At 38.2% G+C, this 24,499-nt stretch overlaps 1 protein-coding gene, 1 long non-coding RNA gene and 1 other non-coding gene across 3 annotated transcripts; 1 reads left to right on the top strand and 2 right to left on the bottom strand.

The window, feature by feature from the left end:
* The first annotated feature begins 6,578 nt into the window (after window positions 1-6,578).
* LOC119769701 lies at window positions 6,579-7,163 on the top strand. Its single transcript, XR_005278490.1, has 2 exons — window positions 6,579-6,865; window positions 6,937-7,163. It is a non-coding gene; the product is annotated as an uncharacterized LOC119769701 (long non-coding RNA).
* A 22-nt stretch (window positions 7,164-7,185) lies between these two features.
* On the bottom strand, window positions 7,186-7,259 carry Trnai-aau. Its single transcript has one exon. It is a non-coding gene; the product is annotated as a tRNA-Ile (tRNA).
* A 4,828-nt stretch (window positions 7,260-12,087) lies between these two features.
* LOC6039697 (5'-3' exoribonuclease 1) lies at window positions 12,088-23,150 on the bottom strand. The gene is made up of 9 exons (XM_001849204.2): window positions 23,046-23,150; window positions 22,806-22,960; window positions 21,721-22,749; window positions 21,429-21,664; window positions 20,812-21,367; window positions 20,652-20,753; window positions 14,979-15,250; window positions 12,435-14,919; window positions 12,088-12,381 (listed from the first exon to the last, which is right to left on the bottom strand). The coding sequence occupies exons 2-9, from the start codon at window positions 22,878-22,880 to the stop codon at window positions 12,307-12,309; spliced, it is 4,830 nt and encodes a 1,609-aa protein (XP_001849256.2). The 5' UTR covers window positions 22,881-22,960; window positions 23,046-23,150; the 3' UTR covers window positions 12,088-12,306.
* Window positions 23,151-24,499: the final 1,349 nt, after the last annotated feature.

The following is a 24,499-nucleotide window of genomic DNA, read 5'->3' as shown; positions in this document are numbered from 1 at the left end:
AATATCTATTTTTAAAAGATTCTTAAGGTGAAATCGGATCAAAATATATTTGTGCTTCTTCTTCTTAATCTTCTTCTTCATAATCATCATTGAAATCATTAATCATTTACATTGCCTTTGTGTTGGTAAGATCATTACACACACCATCACTATCCTGGCAATGTTTACAAACACAGATGAAACAAAAATGTGTTTGTTTTGTTTGATGAAAAATGTAAACATTTTACAAAAGATTAATTCATCTAGCAGTGTTTTTTTCGGTGTTAAACCGTGGCATAGAATGATTTAATAAGTGCGTTTTTTCAGAATTTCAGCGTGAAATGCTATCTTGCTATTTTCATAGGTTAGTGTTGCATGTAGGGGAGTTTGGGGTAATATGGACAGGGGGGGTAATTTGGACACCCCTATAAAAATCACGTTTTCTTCGGATATAAAGTGAAAACGGCAATTTAAGTGATAAGGCTAGTACTAGTAATGGCCTAAGAGTAAGGACAAACCAAAAAAGTTGGAATAGGTTAAGTAGTTTTGGTATAATATGTAAAAGTTTCCAAAGGCCGGTTGGCACTGCCTTAAATTCTAATATTTGAAGGTTAGGAAATAAGGTTTTGCAGGGGTTATATGGCAAAAAAAGTGGACATTTTTTGTTTAAGGGGGTTGCTTGGACGATGCCTGAGATATGTACGTTTAAAAATTGTGCATTTTATCCATTTTTATCATCAAAAATTGCAATTTATGATAGAACATGCTATGGGGGTAATTTGGACATGGCTTGTGGGGTAATTTGGACATACCTGAAAGTCTACCTGTCAGGCAACAAAAAAGTAACTTTCATGGTTGGATGAGCTTTTAAAGCGATTTAGATAAATTTAAAGGGATTTAATATGTCAAAACAATCAAAACGGAATGTGAGCAATGAGATCCTACACAAAACCCCTATTTTTTAATTTAGATAAATTTATTCCAATATTCGAATTGATGAAAATCTGATTACTGTACATTTGGCGTTCAACAAGACTCTAATGTTAATTGCTTTTAATTAATTTCTATGACATTTCTGATTTCTATGCTGGTTTACAATAATATTTAAATTTGAAGGGCTACAGAATGTAAAATTTAAAAAAAATGTTTTTTTCAGGCTAATAAATTCTATATAAAGATTGATTTATATAAACATAAACGATACCGTAATCACTAAAAACTATACTTGTGCCTTATCCAGAATCAATGTTTAAATCATTTCAGTATTAATGATTTAATTATGTATACTACACTGAACTATTTGTTATCTTCCTATTGAATTATAGTTCTATCACAAAATCATTATTTAAACCTTTGATGAAATATTGTGAGCAAAACAACACTTCAAAATATAAAGCAATTACAAAACCAGGTTGAAGGATAAAAAACATGCTCAAAAAATCTAATGTTAAACTTATTCTTCAACATGTGTCCAAATTACCCCTCAAAAGGTGTTCATATTACCCCACAAGGTATGTCCATATTACCCCACAAGGCATGTCCAAATTACCCCACAAGGCATGTCCAAATTACCCCATAGGGGTGTCCATATTACCCCCACACAAAAATGTGGGGGTAATTTGGACACCTTTTAAGTTTTGCGATAAAAATGGGGTTTTCATCAAAATTTATCGAAATAAATGACATTTTTCCATCAAATATGGTCTCTATTATCCTCTGGTGTCATCCACATTTCTTTAAAATATCCATACAGCCCGTGACAGAGCAATTTCCTTAGGGTGTCCAAATTACCCCACACTCCCCTACATTAGAGGTTAAAATTTGTACTAATCAGAGAACCATTTAATTGTCAGGCTCAAAAAGAGTATAAACTAGTGTAACGCATTAGGGTATTTTTTGGCCTTTTAAAAAATGTAATGCCTGTAACATTTCTTTAACTGGGTCTAAAAGGGGGGAAGGGGGGAGTTTCTGCTCGAACCTAGGAGTCCAAAGGCTTGAACGGGAAAGCACTTAAACCTCTTTCTACTCCAAGGAACCTTCGACTTCAGGGTTCTAGCTGACGACCTCTGGGTTACGACTCCCACACCTGGAATGACTTAACGGCCTAACAACATCTAAGGCCGGTATCGACGTTTTACTTCCCCATCCGATGGAAGGCTGTAGTAGATGGGAATCAAACCCATGATCATCCGCTTACAAAGCAGACAGCGTAGCCATTCGGCCAAGTCTGCTGCAAGAAGAAGCTACTTCCTGTGAATTTTAGCAATACTTACTAAATAGAAGGTTCTGTAGAAGTTCGCATTTTTAGTACAGTTCGAATTCTTTCAATAATGTTAAGTCACCATTGTATGTTTGTGTACATTATGTTGTTTTTATTGTGGGATTTTTAACAGTGTTTACTTAAAACTAAACGTACCGCGAGAATCAATTTTTGATTTCCCAGTTATCATGAAACACCTTTTTTTGATTTTTTATGAAATTGTGAAAGAGACATAGAATATTTGACCTCTGGTTGCTGAGATACAGCGGTTTAAACAAAAGAAAGAGGAAAATTGAGTGTGTATAAATCTTCCCCAAAAACCCCACAATTTTATAATGTCGATATCTCAGCAACTTATGTTCCGATTTTCAATGTTAAAATATAAAACATTGGTAAAAATTCCGATCTATTCAAAAACAAAATTTTCAAAAAAAAATCAAGACTAACATTTTAAAAGGGCGTTATATTGAATGTTTGAGTGGCTATATATTAAAAACGGAGCCGTTTATTAAAAATCTGTACTTTTCGATTGCAAATTTAATTTAACATAAAAATAGGTCAAATTTTGTTTTGTATGATATTTGCTTTTTTTTCAAAAATTACTGCCTTTTCAAAAATTCATAACACGGCACTTCTCTATGGCTCAAAAAATGGGGTTTTTTGTCCTCTAAAACTAATCAAAAATTGTCGAAAATAAAAAATAACTACGTGTTTTGGGAATTCGAGTAATTGTAAAAAAATGATAATAAAGAATTCGGCATTTTTTTTCCGTGTACCTTTTTTTCTCAATAGTCCTCAACAATACCTACAACTTTGCCGAAGACGCCAAATTGATCAGAAAATTCACTCAAAAGTTCCAGCTGTTTAAATTTTTACATACCATTTTTGTATGGACAGCTGCCAAAATTGGTTGGAGACTTGTATGGGTGAACCAATGGCACAAAATAGCTTCTTTGGTCGAAGGGAAGGCCCCCACAAAGTTTGAGAAAAATAAAAAAATACAACAAATAAAAATGGTCGTTATCGGCCGATTTCAAAGAGAATTGCTCATAAAATAGATTTTATTTGAAAAAATCATCGAAAATACTATTTTTACTCAAAAAGCTGGCCTTTTTGAAAAAATCCAATGATGGGAATGGATTCAGCAGACAAAAATACATTAAAAATGATCAATTTGACTGACGAGACATCGACATTTAGACATCTCTGAGTCATACTTTAGCATAAAATAGATTTTATTTTGAAAAAAATCATCGAAAATTCAATTTTTACTTAAAAAGCTGACCTTTTTGAAAAAATCTAATGATAGGAATGGATTCAGCAGACAAAATTACATGAAATATGATCAATTAGATTACCGAGACATACTTATTTAACGTTCTGCAAAGCATTTTTGATTTTTATTATTGATATCCCAGCATAATTTAGCTTGCATGCAAGTTGGAAAAACTTGAATGAGAACCAACTGAAAATATAATTTTAAAATGGCTATAAATATGCGTAGAAACAATCAAATTTTAAAAACCAGGGGTGTTTCAGAAAGGGGAAAACGTGAACTATAAGATACATGTATTGGTTTAGTTGTTTATTCAATATTTCTTTTGTAAAATAGTCGACAAAGTAGCTAATTTTGGCCTAAACTTACATTTCAAACGGGTGTATCTCAAAATTGGGACCATCTGGACCCGGATTCGGATTCAGCAGGCAAAATTCTACTAGGAACACATATACGCGTCTCAGAGACAAAATCTTGTTGGACTGTGTTATATCTATTATTAGACCTACAGTATGTAAAAAAAGTATTTACACCCCTTGGGCACTATGCACATTTTGTGATGAAACATGTAAAAAATTTAAAGTTTGACAGGAACCTAGTACTACGTTTTGTTCAGAAACTCATGCCAAACATTTTGCTACAAAAAGCTCATGAAAAGATGATTTCTATAAAAGTTATATAACAAATACTATTACGAAAATAAAAAGGTGCAAAAAAGTTTGTACACCTTTCGAAAAATTAACATAAATAATGTTATTTGTTGACAAATCACCATAAATCCAGTCTCCCAACTCCAAATAGGCATCCTTGACTGATTAAAATAATTTGGATTGAATATAAAGTTTACTAACTACTTAGTATAAAAGTTTATATAACTCTGAAATTCTATATAAAACTTATCTAAACTTAATTTTGCAAACTTTTAATTCAAATAAATGTCAATATATTACCATAGAATTGCTAAATAAACATTTTGGAGTGGGTATAACACCGTTTTGGGGTATTTGTATCGATAGAATAGATTTTCGTTGGAATCGTACCAACCCGGAATTACGTCGTCGGAAAATCCGCCGGCATCTGAACCGGTCCTCAATTCACAAGTCAACCTCTGTGGCATCAGAAAGGGCATACAATTTCCGATCTTTTGATACCCATACATCCAGGTTTTCTATAAAACCCACGTTTTTAAATACCTAAGCAAAAACGTTGTTATGGTTTCGTTTGAGCAACCTGCCAAAAATGTATGGAATTTCGTAATTTTGTTCTCGTGGATCAAACTTACTTTTGCCCTGGTATTTAAAAACGTAGGTTTTATAGAAAACCTAGATGTATGGGTATCAAAAGATCGGAAATTTTATGCCCTTTCCGATTCCACATAGGTTGACTTGTGAATCGTGGACCGGTTCGGATGCCGGCGGATTTTCCTACGACGTAATTCCGGGTTGGTACGAAATTCCAACGAAAAATCTATTCTATCGATACAAATACCCCCAAAACGGTGTTATACCCACTCCAAAATGTTTATTTAGCAATTCTATGGTAATATATTGACATTTAGTTGAATTAAAAGTTTGCAAAATTAATTTTAGATAAGTTTTATATAGAATTTCCAGAGTTATATAAACTTTTATACTAAGTAGTTAGTAAACTTTATATTCAATCCAAATTATTTTTTGAATCAGTCAAGGATGCCTATTTGGAGTTGGGAGACTGGATTTATGGTGATTTGTCAACAAATAACATTATTTATGTTAATTTTTCGAAAGGTGTACAAACTTTTGCACCTTTTTATTTTCGTAATAGTATTTGTTATATAACTTTTTATAGAAATCATCTTTTCATGAGCTTTTTGTAGCAAAATGTTTGGCATGAGTTTCTGAACAAAACGTAGTACTAGGTTCCTGTCAAACTTTAATTTTTTTACATGTTTCATCACAAAATGTGCATAGTGCCCAAGGGGTGTAAATACTTTTTTTACATACTGTACACCATGCATCAAAACATCAAATATCGGTTAAATTTGGTATAAAAAAAACAGTTTGCATATAGTTGACCCGGCTCCACAATCGGATTATGGACCCGGGTCCACTATAGAAAAAAGGGGTCCATAATAGGCAAAAAAATTCCATTTCCAATGGCTATTTTTCTGCTCAAAAACAAATAAAATGATGAAACAAATAGTCAAAATTGTTCAAAAGACTTCAGTTTTCATTGTTTTGTACAAAGGGTTATGAAAAAGTGCTTAAAATATTGAAAATTTGTGAAAAATGTGCTTCGGCTCCACTAATGGTTAAAAAACCCTACTCCAATTCCTCCTCAATCATGTTATAATATAAATACAGTCCAGACTCGATTATCCGAAGTTCGATCATCCTAAGGTTTGTATGGGACTTTGGATAACCGAATCACGAACATAAAAATATATTTTGCGTATTTTTTCATTTTTTTTCGTGATTTGATTATCCGAAGTTTGGATTATCCGAAGTGAAATTTTTCCAAGGCCTACGGATAATCGAGTCTGTTCTGTATGATATTTAATTCAGTGGACTCTCTCGTTGTCGATATTGAAGGAACCGTCGAGAGCGGGAGTTATTGAACGAAAAATCAAAGCAATCTATTTGAAGTGACTGAGCAATTTATTGACAGCGGGAGCAATATTGATATCGAGAAGATCGATAGCCATAGAGTACATTATATCATTATAGTGTCACAAACATTTTCATTAGGTGATTATTTTAAAATTGAATTAAATGTCAAATCATAATTACAAAACAATATATGCATGATAAAAAATTAACAAAAACTAAAATTATTAGACTAAATTTATAGTTTTTTTTTAAAAAAAGGTCAAATAAACCAAATTTTCAGTTTTTGCTTTTTGGGTGTTTTTTAATACCCCTGACTCAAGGCGGTTTCAAAAAACACCCATAAAGCAAAAACTAGAAATTTGGTTTATTTGACCTTTTCAAAAAAAAAAAAAAACTCCATAAATCCATTTTGAACTAAAGTACCCACTCTCCCCATTCTCCCCTACGTTAATCAACAGACCGGCTGTCACTTTCTGTTGTTATTGCTGTTGCTGTTGATAAACACTCATTTATTCCCTCTGCCAGAACGTGCGTGTTAAGTTGACTCTTCCTCAATAGTTCCAATTCCATCAGAAAATTACCCTCTCGCAATGGCGCAAATTTTGTTCGAAGTGACTCGCAACGCGGCCGCCACAAAGTTGGAGGAAACCGTCGACGGAACCACCATCGGAGATCTGATCAAATCGTTGAAAGCGGCCAAAGAGTCGTCGAACGCGACGCTCACCCAGCTGCTGGAGGACGAGAAAAACGCCCCCCAAAAAGGTATAATTTATTGGGAACTGTTTGGTTCTGCGGGTGTTGCGAGTAACACGGGAAATTTGTTTATTTCTTAGAAACCGCCCCAAAGGATGCCGAAGGTGACGAAGAGGACGATGACGACTAGAACCGGAATCGGATAGTCGGAAACTAGTGACATTCTCATTCCTTGAATCATGTCTCATGCCAAGAAACCTTGTTAACAATACAGCTATTTATCGTAAATTATTGAATTTGAATAATTTATATGTTTATATGCATCCGTTTTCGAAATAAACCAGCATTTTTTTCAAATTCAAAGCAATCAAAACAACAAAATAAATTCTTGGCTCCAGAGAGGATCGAACTCACGACCTTCGCGTTATTAGCACGACGCTCTAACCAACTGAGCTATGGGGCCTTTGTATAACACTGTCAGTCTAAATGTGAAACTGGTCCTCAAGATCTTCTATTTTTTCTCATTTTAAAGTTTTTGTACCAAGTACTGTAACAGGGGTTGGACAAAATGATCGGAACAGGCAATTTTTGTGAAAATTCAAATGTTCATAGCTTTGCGAAAATTAAACCGATTTTATGATTCAAGAAGCACTAGAAAGAAAAATTATACCGGTTTTTGAATATGTACCGGAACAAGGTAATGATCCATGGCCACCGAAGATGTAGTATCAAACATCTCACTAAAATTAATTAGTTTTGAGTTTCCTAAACATGTCTCCAATATCCAACATCATTTAAAAATGTATATTTTCTATATATTTTTTTTTAATTCATCTGGAAATATCAATTTCATTACTGTTTTTCTAAACTGATTGCGTGGATTTGTAGCAAATATCATCTAGAATAAATTAACAATAAGATATTTTACGATACATAAAATTCCTGAAAAAATATTCAAAATTATTGTTAAAAAATGCAAATTTTAAGAAAAATTGTGATATGTCTTTCTTTTTCGTTATAAACAGCTACTTTCATCATTTCCAGTTCGACGTATCAAAAATCCTGAATATCCAATTAAACTCATTTTATTTGTAGAAAAAACTGAATTCAAACAAGCTCTTAACTGTAGAGCAATTTCAGCTCAAAACTGGAATTTTTTAGGTACTTTTTACTCGACTCTCTCCGATTTTAATGAAATTTTGTAGACATGTTATCCTAGGCCATTTTTGTTTGAATGGAGCCTGTTACACTCGATAATGACATTTGAGAAGGGCGTAAGTGTTTTAAATATTTTTGTATTTCGTAATTTAGATATTGCTGTATCTCAAAGCCGTTGCATCGTATCAAAAAGTGGTCAAAAACAAACTTGTAGGAAATATGACGGGCTTTCCGAAAAAATACACTGAAAGAAAATAACACTCAACTTTTATGAGATTTTTGATTTTAAAGTTTAATAGTTAAATTTTACGGCGAGCCCACGATTTTTTTCGTTCATTTTTTTTTTTGTGAAAATAGCCTAAGATGTTACAAAAAGACCCACGAACAATGCAGGATGGAGCAATTCACCTAAAAAAATGCAAAAATCATTTACTGAAACTGTTTTTTTAATGCTCTAAACAACAAAATTTTCAAAACCTAACAAGAGAGTCGATTCTCCAGACAATTTTACATAAAAGCCCTTCTCAAATGTCATTATCGAGTAAAACTGGCTCCATATACACAAAAATGGCTCACATAAGCGTAGGATTACATGTCTTCAAAGTTTCATTATAATATATATATGTACGGAAATCGGAAGGAACGCGCGAAATTAAAAGATAAAAATATTCAAAAGTCAAAATACGAAATTTAAAAAACTCAGATCCCAAAATTAAAGAATTTAAAGTTAAAATAAAATAAAACCGAAAAAATAGAAAATAACAAAAAAAATCGTAATACCAAACATTCTAGAATTAAAAAAATCTAAAATTGCATTTTTTTGATAATGTAATATTGGAATCAGAAATTAAAAACAAATAAATTAACAAATCTTGAATTATCAAATTTCAGATTTTTTTTTATTCTTAAATTTTAATTTTTTAGTTTAAAAAAATGCTTAAGAGCGAGTATTTTACCAATGTGTAACAGGTCGTATCGAGGTATGGGGTGAGTGATTGTGGTAATTGAATAATAGCATCCAGAGTTCCCAAATGAACCGGTTAGGCTAGGTTCACCAATAAAATTGGTTTGGCTTAAGCCTCCTTTTGTGGTTCAATCCTGGTTCAGTGAACCATGAACCATGGCTTAAGCCAGGCTAACTCGGCTAATGAAAACCATGACTATGCATAAGTGTTACGGTGCAACAATGCTACCGTGTAACAAATATAATGATGTAACAATGTTACACCGTATCATTGTTACACCGTAACATTGTTACACCGTAACATTGTTACACCGTAACATTTCACCGTAACATTGTTACACCGTAACATTGTTACACCGTAACATTGTTACACCGTAACATTGTTACACCGTAACATTGTTACACCGTAACATTGTTACACCGTAACATTGTTACACCTTAACATTGTTACACCGTAACATTGTTACACCGTAACATTTCACCGTAACATTGTTACACCGTAACATTGTTACACCGTAACATTGTTACACCGTAACATTGTTACACTGTAACATTGTTACAACGTCATATTTGTTACACCGTAACATTTATTACACCGTAACATTGTTACACCGTAACATTGTTACACCGTAACATTGTTACACCACAACATTCGTTGCAACACTGTTACGGTGTAACAATGTTACAGTGTAACAATGTTACGGTGTAACAATGTTACGGTGTAACAATGTTATGGTGTAACAATGTTACGGTGTAACAATGTTACGGTGTAACAATATTACGGTGTAACAAAGTTACGGTGTAACAAAGTTACGGTGTAACAATGTTACGGTGTAACACTGTTACGGTGTAACACTATTACGGTGTAACACTATTACGGTGTAACACTGTTACGGTGTAACACTGTTACGGTGTAACACTGTTACGGTGTAACACTGTTACGGTGTAAAAATGTTACGGTGTAACACTATTACGGTGTAACATTGTTACGGTGTAACATTGTTACGGTGTAACACTGTTACGGTGTAACACTGTTACGGTGTAACACTGTTACGCAGTAGTATATTTAGGGTTGAACAGTATCATGGTGTAACAGAGCTTGCCGTTTAGCCTAACATTCTTTGATCAGGTTCAAGCCTGGTTCAAGCCAATGGTTCATTTTGGCTAGCCTCGCCTAGTTTGAACCAAATGAACCATGGCTCACGGCGCTCGTTGAGCCTGAGCCGACGATGCTTGCCGACGTGTGGAGTGAACCTGAACCAGAAAAATGAACCTAGCCTAGCCGATGGCTTAGGCTAGTGGGAACACTGATAGCATCATTGGTGCGCTGGAAGTGGGGACGCGAAGTCGTGATTATACAGCTTAATTGTTTTGTGTGCTTTTGTGTCGCTGTTCGTATGGGGTGAGTGCGTAATTTGTAAAGGTGGTGTAAAAAATATTCGAAGTGAAAAGTGATTTTTTTGTGTGTGTTTTTGGTCATAAATTGTGTGTGTCTTAATTTATTGTTTTGTGATTTTCAAAGCCCTTCCTATATCATCGTTGATCGGAAGGCACGGCGTCGGGTGGATTGTGTTTAAATTTTTCGAGGTTTTATTTATTTGCGGTGAAAAAGCCATTTCTATATAATGATCGAAAGACGCACTGACAATTTGGATCGTCGAGTTAATAGTGGAGCAAAATAACTGTGTTTGAGTGATTGTGTGTGCTAACCAGAAAGACCTTCCGATAGCACCGTTGCTCGGAAGGCTCGCCGACGGGTCTGTTATGAAAGTCCTCCCCATAGCATCGTAGCTCGGGAGGCATCGAAATGCCAATACCTTTTCCTACTAACCCAAAAAAATAATAATCACGTGATGCTTGAAGGAGATGCTGTGGATTCAACGGTCTCAAGCGGTATCAACAAGTATATAACGAAAAACTATGTGCTTTCGCACATACTGCAACTTCAACTATCGGACTAACATTCCTCCCTTTCGTTGAACTGCAGGCTTCTTGGGAGGGCGCCGGTATTGACTAATAAAGTAGGGATCTTCAGAGGTTAAACAGTGAACGGATGGTTGGCTCCCACTGATCATTTTTGATTCATTGTTTAACTTCAGCTGATCTGTCAATAACGGAGTAGCAGCTCATTGGCAGTCAACCATGCTCATGCTCAATGTGTAACAGGTTGTATCGAGGTGTACTCCGATTTAGTTGAAACTTTCAGCGTTTGTTTGTCTATACATGAGAATAACTCGTGCCTAATATGAGCCCTCTACAACAAAGGGAAGTGGGGTAAAACGGACATTAAAATTTGAGGTCCAAAAAAAACATACAAAATCTTATAATTGCTCGTATTTTCGTAAAACTTCAATAATTCCAACTCTCATAGTTGCATTCGAAAGGTTTTTTGTTTTTTTTTAAGGTTGAACTCCTGAGATCCTAAATTGTCATAATATTATTTGTTCAATTTTCAAATGCCGCCAGTTAGAAACAATTTCTTGATTTTCAAAATTTTTGGTTTATTGATAATATTTTTTGAAATTATGATTTCTTAATTTTTTCAATTGTAGCATTATGAAATGTTTGAATTTGTTAACTATCCAAATTTTCGATCTATCAAACTTAGGAATTTACAATTTTTTAATAATCGGAATTTTGAATTTTTAGAATTTACAAATTTTGGGTGTTTTGAATTATGTAACTTTTGAATTTTGTGTTTTAGAAATAATGATTTTTGTTTTTTTTATCAATTTTAAAATTGAAATTAATAAAAGGTTAAAAAAATATCAGTTTTTAAATTTCTGATAATTTTTTTAAAAGTTTTCGATCTATTGTTTGTTTCATTTTTCTTCCTGACAATTTTAATGCAAAATAACTAGTACCGAGACTAAATCTTTTAACTTGTATTTATTTCTTTTTAGGAAGAATTTTGATCACACTAATACGTCATCTTCGTAAATTGAATGTGGAATTCAATTTGAAAGTCCAGGAGAGATTTTCTTCAATGTTTTCGAACACGTCTCACTCAACATCGCTAGCGATGAATGAAATGTCGAGGTAACTTTTTTATACAGAGTTCGTTGAACTTTGACAATTTTTTAAGTGACGAAATTCGGAAAAACAAATCTGGTAATCGATATTTGTACAAAAAGTTTGTGATATTATTTGAAAGTAAACCCATCAACTGTCTCGATCCGATGACACACCCTAGCTGTGTGTGTCGTTTATTTATTTCAATTAATTTCAACTTTGCGAGTCAGTTTTGAACTTAACACGATACGGAGAGGAGCACAAATGTATTTAAATTAGAAGTTGATCGTAAAAATAAAACATTGAAAAAATGTACACTTTTTGTCATTACCAAGCGTTTACGAACGCGGAAGTGTTTTAAAAAAGTTAAAAAGTTTTAGTCAGCTTGTGAAAAGTTGGCCGCAATTCTCATCTGGCGCACCTTCGGCGGCTTGGGACTGGTGCTGGCGGTCTGAAAAAGTTAACGAAATTAAATCACGTTTGATTCGATCATGAAATTCTTACCTTTTGCACGCCATCGCCTCCGTCGTCCTTTTTCCGCTCCGGCTTATCACACTTTTCGTCCCCGGTCGTAACGACTGCCGCCGCTGCTTCCACGGATTTCCCAGCACCCCCCAGGAAGGACGCAAAGTCCTGCTTGTTCTCCTGCTGCTTCTGCTCGACCTTTTGCCGCAGTTCGGCGTTTTTCTGGGCGAAGCCCGTCGAGTTGGCGTTGCTGCTTCCCGCTTTGTTGCTTTTGTTTCCTCCTCCGTTGGGTCTCGTTTTGGACTTGATGATCGCCTGCAGGGGGACGAAGGCTCCGGTGCCGGCGGGGGTGTTCCGGTTGAAGCTGAGATTTTGCGGGCCGTTTGGGCCACGCTGCCTCGGGTGATGCTGGTTGTTGGTGTTGTGGTTTGGGCCGTTTCCGGGGTAGTATTGGGGCCGGTAGAGTTGCTGCTGGAGCTGCTGGTGATGTTGGTTGAACTGTTGGTACGCCGAGTGGTTGTTGTTTTTGTGGGGCGGCATTGGCATTTGCGGCTGGTAGCGGGGCATTGGTTGGTACTGGTTTGGGAGGAATTGGCCGGGGGGTGGCTGGTATCGGTTCTGCTGGTGGGCCAGCTGGTACGGTTGGAACTGGGCGAACGGTTGGGGCGGCATCGGCATTTGGTGATTTTGCTTTTGCTGGGGTTTGTCCGCGGGGTGTTGTTGCTTTACGGTGTCCTTGGCCGATTTGTGGTCGGAGCGCCAGGAGGACGGCGGTTTTGGCAGGTTCTTTGGCATGGGAATGTTGAGCTGAGGCGGCGTTTGGACGGCTGGCTCCTGGTCAGCACTAATTTTGAGCATTTTCTTCAACATGTCTGTTGGGTCGCTGGAAAGTGCCGGTGGGTTGGTTGGGACTGGCGCCGATTCCTGCGCGGTAGGAACCGCATTCGCGAGGAAGCTCTTGATGTCCCGCTCGTCCAGCGTGGTCGTCGTCGTCTGGTTTGGCTCGCGCAGCTTGTTCCACACCTTCTCAAAGTCACACCCGGCCTGGGAGTTTGCATCGTTCTCCTCCAGTGGCTTCCGGTTGGCCATCACAAACGCCTTCATCGGGTTGGGATTCTTTTCGATGCGCTCGTTCAGACGCTTTTTGATGGATTCGGATTTTGCAGTTGGTTTGGAAGGTTTCACGCGAACCGTCTCGACGGAGCGTGCGGTCGAGGGTTGCTTGCTGGCCAATCCTCCGGGGCAGAATTCCTCCGCCGGAAGCATGATCGGCTGCGCCGGATCGACCTGTTTGTACTCAAAGTCGGCAACGCCGAAAGATATGTTCAGGATGGCGCCCTCGGCCACTCGTACGACCCGATTGCGCGTTTGCTCGATGCCGAAGATGTGCGTTCCGTTGGGGAACTGTTTGTCAAACAGAATGTCAAAATATTTGTCCTCTTTGGAGACGCTCTCCTGCCGAACGGGATTCGGATCCTTGGCCAAGTGGATGCCGATGATGGTGCCTCGATAACCGAGCGGAACCACTTCGGTTTCACGCGCAATGATCACCCGATCCAGCAGCTCGTAATTGGCCATGTAGTCGATGCTTCTTGCCTGCTTCATTCCAGGCTTGTACAGGTCCTTCGGATGAACGAACATGGTCTGCATCGTTGGCAGTTGGCGCACCGATTCAGCCGTAATTTTGACCAACTCCTCCACCGCTGCCGGTTCCAAAATCTTCGTCCCACACGATCGCTTCTCCGCCTTGGCGTGGTCCTGAGCCTTGATCCACGCCACCAGCTCCTTCAACCCGGAACCTTCCTCCCTCTTCTCGCCGAATATTTCATCCTCAAACAGCACATCGCGATTCCCAAACGACTCGAGCTTCTCGAACACTTGCGGAACCTTGTCATAATACGCCTTAACCAGCTCGATCGCCTTGTCCGAGTACATCCAATTCTTCGCCATCTTTCTCGTATAGCCAACCGTTTCAATGTCCTGCGACACCAGCCTCAACTGCAGCCCAATGTTCATCTTGCCCTTCTCGTCCACGTTCAGCGACCTCCGCCCACCCGTCACCATGTAGATCGTCGACGACAGCCGACTCAGCAAATTCGCCGAAATCCCAATCGACGAGGCCGCGTCGTACGTGGTCAGGTAGTGATTCCGCGCCTCATCGTCAATCTTCAGCACCGTGTCCAAATTCGGCTCCTCGTAAATCTCAAACCTCGTCTTGATGCGCTTGTGACCGGCCGTCACATCCACGACGTGACCCATACTACCATACCACTGCGTAGCCCGCAAAAACACCACGCAGTTCTCCGGAAACATTTCCTGCACCTCCTGGTAAGGCTTCAGCGTCCTCAGCGCCTCCCTCAAATCCGTCACGATCGCCTGCACCGGATACATCGTCTCACCCTGGTTCCACAGCTTGTTCAGCACGTACCGATCATCCTTCAGCACGTACTCACTGCCCACGCACGTCTTCACGTGCACCAGCTGCCTAATCTCGCCCAAATCAATGGCCAACCGATTGCTATGACTGAAACAAACAAAACAAATCAACTTCCGACCCCCAAAACTCCCAAAACCTCAACTCACTGCTCCACGATCGCCTTCACGCACGTGCCGAAAAACTTTTCGTTGTTCGGCCGCTCCTCGCGATCCTTCTCGTAGACCGTCTTGGCGTCCGCCACCTTCACCACCTTGGCCTCCGTCAGGTGCGGCCAGCTCACGTACACGATGCTGCCGAGCAGTTCCTGGGCTAACTGGGCGGTTGATTTGTCATCCCCCTCCTTGTCGATGGCCACCACCATGCTGGCGTTGCGGCTCGGAAAGTTGAACACCTTGACGCGGATCTCCTTCAGGATGCCCTGCAGAGTTTTGAGAAGAATTAGAAATCGGCCCAAAAGCTACGTGATTTCTCTACTCACGATCGAGATTCCTCGATCTATAGATTGAGATCATTCGATCAGCATTTCTCGATTTTAGGTGTTAAGAACGCCATTTTGGCAGCTCTAAATGCCTCACCTTCACAGATCCCCATAATTCGTTTTCAACTCTAAGATATTCAACAAAAATCGGGGAAAAAAATCCATGCTCTCTCCGTAGTCTTGATATGACAGAAGTTACGATCTAATAGTGCTATCTTGATACACCTTGCAAATTGCTGTAAGTGCGACAACTGGTCAAAGGGATTTTTGTCAGAACGCGTTTGACACACGTACATGCCCGACTACTGTGAACATAGTTAATTATAACTCAGAACTCCGGTAACGAAATTCAACCAAACTTCGGGACAATGCGCATAGTGCACGATCACGTCGACTGACGACTGACGACTGACGATCGAGAAAATCTCGGTATGTGTTTGAAGCTTGTTTTTAGAAACTAATAAAAAAAATATTAAAAAAATTACGTTTCAAAATAAAAAAAAAATGGAATTAAAAAGATAAAATAAACAACAAGATTCCATAAAATTTTAAAAATCGGATACTTCAAATTTTTAGTTTAAAAAAAATGAAAAATACCAAAAAAAATATTATAAAAATAAAAAAAAACAAAAATTTAAAAAAAAATAAATAATAAAAAAATTAAAAAGATCCAAAGTTTCTAAAAATTTCAAACTCTTAAAATTAAAAAAAAATGTCAAAATGTAATGTAAAAAAAAAAATCAAAGATTTTCAACATTTTTAAAAAAGTTACAAAACTTAAAAAAAATAATTTAAGTAAAGTTTGCCCCCCTTCAAAATTAGTCCAAAAAATCAGGGGTCAAAAACAATATTTTTTTCAAAAGACTTAAAATTTTTAATAAAAATAAAAGTCAAATCAACTGAAAACAATCTAAAACGCATTTTTCTGCATTGATAATCATATTTAGCATGTTGGGCTGGATTAAAAACATTTAGATTTTTTTTTTTTGAAATTCCAATGTACAGCACCGCAAAAACTTTATTTTTTTTCAAAAAAAAAAAAAATATTTTTTCATCAATACTTAGGTGTTTCGGAAACTAATGATTGCAATACAACTGGACAAGTGTTCTGTATAATGCTTTTTTTAAACACTTTTTTCATTCAAATGTTAAAACCGTGCCAAGTTTTTTCTACATTTAAGAAAAAATGGAAAATAAACCACAAACAGTTACACAAAAAAAAAGAAAATAAATAACAAACAAAAATAATAAGTTTAAAAGGGTTTTTTTTAGTTTTACATTTTAAAAATTTGTTTTTTTAATGCTTAAAAAATATTTAAAAAATAAAAACTTTTCCAAATCTATTAACTTTTTTCAAGGATTTGTAAATTTTCAATTTAGATATTTTTTTAAATTTCAGAGCAATATTTAAATTGGGCGCATAAGCATTTTGACATTCAGGACTATTTTGAAAATACTAAGCCAACAGATAACTATTTAACAAAACCCGCAGCCTAAAAGGTTTAAAGGTAAAAGGCCAGCTAGATATGTACATTCCAAGTTTTCAGAAAAAAGATACTTATTTTCTCGGAATTGGCAAAAAAGTCCGGCTGTCAGAATGCTTTTCCGGATTTTTTTTTCTCGTGGTGCTCCAGAAATTTTAAAAAAAAGTACAAAAAAAAACCAAAAAAAAAATTAAATTATGTTTTTTTTTTTTTTATTAAGCGTACTGGCCTTTTGTTTCCATAATTTGGCCAAGTTTTGAAATTCAAAATTTAACAAAAAAAAATAATTAGTTTAGCGTAGTCCTACGTCAACCAGTTGGCTCCCATAGTCTTCGTTTCGGTGTTGGTTGTTTCGGCGATTCAATTTGCTGTCTATTGTCGTTGCGGTGGTCATTATCATGTGTAGCTAGTAGGTTGTCGTCGTCGTCGTCGTCACAGCACGATCTTTTTTCTTCGGGAGCGTTCTTTTCTTCCAACTGCCTCTTGGGTTTGCCTTTCTTCACAACAGTAGTAAATCCGTCCTTGCCATTGTCCTCGTGAGTATGAGAAACAATGACTTGGGATTTTGCTGTTGCTGGATCGGCTGGAGGCAAAACAGGGGCAGGAGGCGTTTGTTTTGGTTTTCTGGACGAGTTTTTTTTGGCTGCCTCTGAGCAGCTTTTGGCCACGTGGCGTTGAGAACCGCAGCGTCGGCAGGTGAGAATCTGCCCCGTGTGTGTGGCTAGACTGCTAAGTCCGCAGATCGTTACAAACGACGGGACGGGCTTGGTGAGTTTCATTTTAATCACCCGCACACCATTGGGCAGGCCGGCAAAAATGTCTCTCCACACCTCGTTCCGTATCGTCAGCACTTCGCCGTATTGCAGCATGGCTTCGGCGATCTGCATGTTGGACATGTCCGGCGGGAGATCGTGGATCCGAACGTCGACGGTGTCATCGTCGACGTATATCGGAATCGCGATCTTCTTCGTCGGGCTGATCCGGAAGGCGTGCTTGAGATGATGCTCCGCTGCTGTTTTGACGGCGGCTGCTGGGTCCGCCATCTCAATCAGCACGCAATGGCGAATGTTGTGCAGCTGGATGCTTCGAAGGTCGGTGGGATTTAATCCCATACTCCTTTCCACAAACCACTGCACTGCGTTCAGCTTGGGGCGTTCGGGGAGGACGCTGAAGTCCACGACCAGCGTTTTTTTGCGGACAGAACTCATGGTAGAGCCGGCCACAAAGCGATTGTTTGGAGCACAATAGCGAAGTTTCGATCGCAGAGCACAAAGCACGTCTAGTGCACACGCGAGTACAGAGCCGACTGAGATTATGTTTTTTTTTTAATGTTTAGGAAATTACTAATTAAAAAAACTTTTGAAAAATTATTTTTTAAATGTCTAAAATTTAAAAAAATAAAAATTCAAAATGTTATTATTTCTAAAGATTAATACAAAATCTAAACTAAACATGAAAATGTACAAGTCTCCAAAAATTTAAAATTTCAAAATTAAGACAAAAATAAATTTCTCCAGAATTTTTTATAGATTAATAAACTTTAATTAATTTAAAAATTTCAGGAAAATAGTTGTATTATGTATTTTTGTTTCTTTAAATTGTTAAATTTAAAAAAAAAAAATTTTTTGATATTTTCTAGCTTTTAATTTTAAACTATTGAAAAATAAAAAATAAAGTAATTATTGTTTTTATGTAAAATTTTAACGCAACGAAACGAAACTATTGGCACTACGCCCCCCGGGGCATGGCCTTCCTCTAACGTGGGATTTCTGCTCCAGCGCCTCTGACGAGACAGGAGAAACCGGGACCGACGTTTTACTTCACCATCCGATAGAAGCTCAGTGGATAAGGCGGGAATCGAACCCGCGTCTCATAGCATCATCGGGATCGGCAGCCGAAGCCGCTACCCCTGCGCCACGAGATTTTTTTAACGCAATGTACGTTTAAAAGTTAGTGTATGTTTTTGATGTGATTTTTATCAATTTATTTGCAAAATAAACTGCTAAAGTTGGGATTATTAAGCACACATCGGGCCGATGACCTCATTTAAAGTTGTACTTTCATCACATGAAACGTTTAACTTAACTACTGTGTAATTTGACTTTTAGTACAGTATTTTTTATAACAAAAAATTGAATTATTAATAAAACAAATGTTTTCACTGTGCGCAGTTTGCGCTCGTTGTCAATCTCAATCACCCAAGATGGCGGCCTTTAGCATCCCCCTGGTCATGGCATGACAGCCACACTTTTTTTTTCTTATGTTGGTACCACAGCGAGATTCTGACATTTGGGGCGTGCACCACGTGTAACGTCATCTTTGCTTAAAAATCTGAATATTTTAAATTTTGTCAATGAACAAAAACCCAGAGTTTCTGAAATTCCTTAAAATCCTAAAATTAAATAAAATTAAAATTGAAATTTTATAATTTCTAAAATAAAAAAAAATAAAAAGAAGTATCCAAAATAGTTTTATTTTTATTTTTAGAAAATAATAAATAATTTCAAAATTAAAAAAGTCTACATTTCTAGATCTTTTTTTGAAACGGTCCTTTAACCCTTTCAAGCCTGAATTTTCAAAAAAATAGTTTTTTAGTTGATGATAGGAAAATGATCCTAAGGACCATACAAAAATTATAAGCTACTTTAGAAAATTTTGATTTTTGGGTCATATATGACCCATCAGGCCCGAAAGGGTTAAGGTATTGTGCTTCATATTTTTATAGGACCTTTTCAAGCAAAACTCTGGATTTCATGGATATAAAAATGTAATAAATTTAAAAAAAATAAAAAATGTTGTATTATGTATTTTTGTATTTTTAAACCGTTAACTTCTTAAATACACCTCCTAGATATACCTTCACGTATACCTATCGACTCAGAATCAAATTCTGAACAAATGTCTGTGGGGATATGTGTAGGCACGATTTTTTTTCCACACGATTATCTCAGAATCAGAACTGACTGGACCGATTTTGGCCGGATGCGCCTTATTCTGTTTGTCTTGGGGTCCCCTAAGACCCTATTAAATTTGATTTTAGTAACCCTATTAAATTTTATTTTAGTTAAGTATTTAAAAAGTTTTTTTTCTGAAGTATTTAAAAAGTTATGCCAAGAAAAAGATTTTTGTAGATACAAAAAAGGGTGATTTTTTGCATAACCTCAAAAGGCCGGGTCTTTTTGTTTACGTGCGAGAGTCGCGCCAGATGCGAAACGCCCGGTTGCCATATTGCTTCAAATGAGAGTCTGCATGTTTTCTGGAAAAGTCTGTATCAGGTAAATTTTTATTTCATAAACTTATTTTCATTATTACTTTGTAAATGTGAGGAAGGCACCACCCACCTAATGGTGGATTGGTGGAAAAATTTTTTCAAATCAATTGTTTATAATTTCAAAATTTTCAAAAATTAAAAAAAAAACAAACAAATAAAATTTAAACTTTAAAATTCTATTTTTTTTAATCTCAAAATATAAAAAAAATAAAGTAGAACAAAGTCAAAATTAAAAAAAAGTTTATTTTTTTTTAATTTCTAAATTTCTACAAACTAATAAATTAATAAATTATTTTACAAAACTCAAAACATAAATTTTTATGTTTTTTCGTAATTTTTAATCGTCGATTTTTTACATTTTATCTCTTTAATTTTTTTTAAAAAGTTTCTACTTGGTTTAATGATGGCCCCTTCGATGCTCCGGAGTATCAAGTTTAGACTGAATTTATATACGATCCTATATCCGAATCCCGATTACTTTTATCGTTTCAATAAAGTGCTATTTCAAATTGCGAACGAAATTTCTCGATGGTAGATCAAAATCTTACGATCGAATACAATGACACCCCGTTAGAATATAACTTACGTGATACTTGAGGTGCTTCATCGTTGGGAATCCCTTGATGTATCCGTCCAAAATGGCCCCCTTCGACGGACCGAGCACGAGCTTATTCTCCGGCACGTACAACTAGCCAAAAGAAAGAAACCGATCAAAACAGGCGTCACCACGCGGCACAAATTCGTACGTCATCGCGGTAGATTGGAATCTCCTTCACTTTGAGCTCCGCCACGTCGTCCAATCCGTAGTTCGCACCCAGGAACGCACTGCCCTGCTCATCGTACTGGAACAGCATCATCGGACCGTGAACGTTCCGCTGCTTTTCCTCGTCGGTCAGGAACGCGTCGCACGGCTCCATCGCCTTCAGCAGACGCTTCTCGTCGATAAAGGGGATCAATACGACCGCCTCCCAGGCCTGCTGCTTGCCGTTCAGATCCGTACCGAAGTTCTCCGGGTAGTAATCGATCACGGAGCTGTCCGGGTCGGTCATCAGCTTGTGGTACGCAGTCGGGAGGTGGTCTTTACTGGCCGCCGGGAGCACACTCAGCAGCTGCTGGAACGGAAGAAACGGTTTGCCCATCTCGAAGTTTAGCTTGATGTTTTTGAAGTTTTGGACGTCGCTGATGAAGGGCGCGTAGTGATGCGGGTAGTACCAGGCCCAGGAGGACACTCCCCGGTAGTAGTAGAGGAGGGTCCACTGGAGAGCCCGAATGTAGCATTCCGCCTGCTCGGCGCGTGTCTCCCTGAAAAGAAACAACCGAGCTCAGAAACGGCAACTCAACAGATCTCAACCCCGATTCTCACTCGTTAAAGTCGCCGTAGCCCATTTTGGTCATGTAGTAGTTGCGCTTGTACGCGGCAAATTCCTTCTCGAACAGCTCCGGATCGTTCTCGATGTCCTCGGCCGAGTAGCGTTCACCGCCGCCGTCGCCGTCCTCATCGTCATCTAGGAACATGTCCTCCGATGCCTTGATCAGCGCCGACAGGTCCATGTCCATGTCGGCCTTGATTTCCTCGAGTGTCACGTCGAAGGCCTCCGTCTGAAAAGGGATTGTATTGAATAGGCTGGAGATTCTTTCAACAAAATGCAACTCACATCATTGGCGCCCCGTTTCGCCTTGAAGTACTGCAGGTCGGTGTAGTTCTCCAGGAAGATGTCCCGATCGAACCGGGCCAACCGCTCCATCAGCACCTCCAAGCGCTCCAGGTTCAGGATGCCTCCCTCGTTGATGTACCCGTCCAGCCCGGGCAGAACGTCCATGTACGCTTGGAACAACGTCGGCAGCGCGTTCTCGTTGATGTGCAGGTTGGGCAGGTGCGGAATGAAATCGTTGCCAACCATGTAACCCATCAGGACCCAATCATCGATCAACTTGTATGGGTTGAACTCAAACTTGAGTTTGTCTCGCACGGGTGCAAACTCCAGCTCCAGATATTCCCGGAGCAGCGTCAGATGCAACAGATAGAAACGCGTCTCCTCAACGATCGACGACTTCTTGTCGTTCTTGCCGAATTTGACCTCCTCCCGGAGCAGCGAAAAGTGCCGCTCGTGGGTGCACAGGCCCAGCATGATCAAATCCGCATCCAGCCCGTACAAACAGTGGCGCGTGTTCGAGTCAAACCCGGGCGATGCCTTTGCGTGCCGAATGTACTCCATGATTTTGTGCTCGCCCTCCCCTGGCGTCTCGTGACCACTCAGCACCACCTTGCAGTGCTTCCACAGCGGATTCGTGCTGACCTTCACCTTGATAAAGTGCTCCAAGGCACGCTGCAACCGCACCATAAAGCTCGTCCCCGGCGTGATGCAGTTACTGTCGAACCGAGCCTCCAACGGCAACACATCACCCTTCTTTTCCGCCTGCTCAACCTGCTCCTGCGCTTCCCGGGCCGACCGGAATCGCCTTCCCCGCTGCTGGTTCATCTTGGCCCGCGGTGCCACCCCGTCAACCGCGATGAAGAACAACTTCTGCGGACGGATCATCCGGAACAGAAACTCCAAATAGTGAAAGATGTCACTAAAAATCTGCTCCTCCGTGATCCGGAAGAACACGTCCGAATCGTTCGGATGCGAACAGTTGTGAATAATTCCATTCATGTCCAGATACAAATTGTCAAAGTCCGGCACCTACAATCAAAATGCATTAATTTCGCCATCAAACCCAATCCCAAACCCGAAATTACCTGATTCTCTCTAACCAGCTCGCCCAAGCACGGATAACGTTCGCTCATATAGCGAAAAAACTTGGGGACTCCCATCGTGACGGGTGAGACGCGCTCTTCTGCTTATAATCTGTACCGTCGTCCAGTAAATCTCCACTCTAGCTTGTGGTCCAAACCTGTGCGGGAGGGAAATCGATGCAATTTAGTGCCGATAAAAGTAATTTGTTGCGAAATAAACGAATTCAAACAAAGGACACGAACCAAACTTGCTGTAAACACCACGGAAATTAGAAATGGAAATCGCGCAACGGTGACTGACAGCTGTCTGCAGGTGAAAGTTGATTTAGCGCGAAACGTCAACGGTGCACGCTTGGAGATGGATTGCGCAAGATTGGGTTAAGAATACATATAAGGCTTTCTAGGCCCAGTGAAAAAAAAATAATTTAACTCAAAAATGACGAACTCCTCGTCACAGTGTCCTGATGCAAACAATGATCGAGCTGTAGCTGTCATAGCCCTGCGAAGTATGTTGTCTGACGTATCGGGCAGCCAGTCAAAAAAAGCAGCTAGAAGTCGCCTGACAAAAAACTTTTGCTAGAAAGAGATAGGAAACCTGATGCAAACAAACGTCCAGCTGTCATGTAAACATACTTTGAATGTGTTGGTAAATTTGTGACTAGAAAGCCTTATATGTTTTGCTGCTGTGAACTGACAAGAGGGTAAATTTTAAGACGAGCAAAGCATAGAGCTTTATGACGTTTCGCGTACGCACACTTTTTTTTTTGTTTGATGCCACTATCCACTGCGACCAGGAATATGATCTATTGCGGACTTGCAATTCTATTTATAGAATCACAAAGGCTTCTTCTGTTATTAGGCAGATGGGACACGAACACACGCTATTGTTGAGCGAGTGTGTCGAGCGATCCACTGCCGTAACTTCGCCGCCGAAGAGGTTTGAATGTTTTTTTTTTTCAATCCTCTTTGGCCCTGCCTTTTCCACTCTGTACTGTCCAAATGTATCGCTAGAACCGAAGTGCACATTTCACGTTTACTTATACCTAAGGCTACCAACTCTTGCTGAGCAAAAATCCGTACACTTTGCCGATATGACACCATGGTATAACAAAAACTGTCAATAAATAATTTAGATAAATTAAATTTAATAAAATTGAGAATTAAAAATATAAAACTGTGTCGTTTTTTCAGCTAACAAATTTCACAAAATGCTATCAAAGTGCTTATGACTTGCACGTTTTAAAGTATTTATAAAATAAACCGTGGTTTGAATAAAATCATTATGTTCTTCAATTTTTTTGTTAAACGTTTAAAAGTTTACGAAATGTCAAGTTTGCTTTTACGAATAATATCGTTCTTTGTGTTTTCAGAAACACAGTATGTGAAACACAACAGTTTATAAGACCTTTAAAAAAACTTTAGATTTGTTAATTCAAATGTTCAAATGTTTTCACAATTTTAAGAAAGCCTTTGGAAAGGGATAAATATATTTATTTCTTAAAGAAAATTTCTAAAAGAAAAATTCTATATTTTTTTAAAGGTCCTATGAACATATGAAAGACAATAGTTCAAAAAACTCTAGAATTATTGATAATCAAGTTGGAATTGAGGAAACCCTGGAAAACTCTCCCTTTCTTAAATCAAACTCACAGAAAAATAAAAATTTCTAGTCAACAAAAGCTTCAACCAAATCAAAA

This window comes from Culex quinquefasciatus, chromosome 3 (assembly GCF_015732765.1).
Source record: "Culex quinquefasciatus strain JHB chromosome 3, VPISU_Cqui_1.0_pri_paternal, whole genome shotgun sequence".
NCBI lineage: Eukaryota > Metazoa > Arthropoda > Insecta > Diptera > Culicidae > Culex > Culex quinquefasciatus.
The sequence above is the reverse complement of the archived record's forward strand: the minus strand, read 5'-3'. Positions and strand labels throughout refer to the sequence as shown.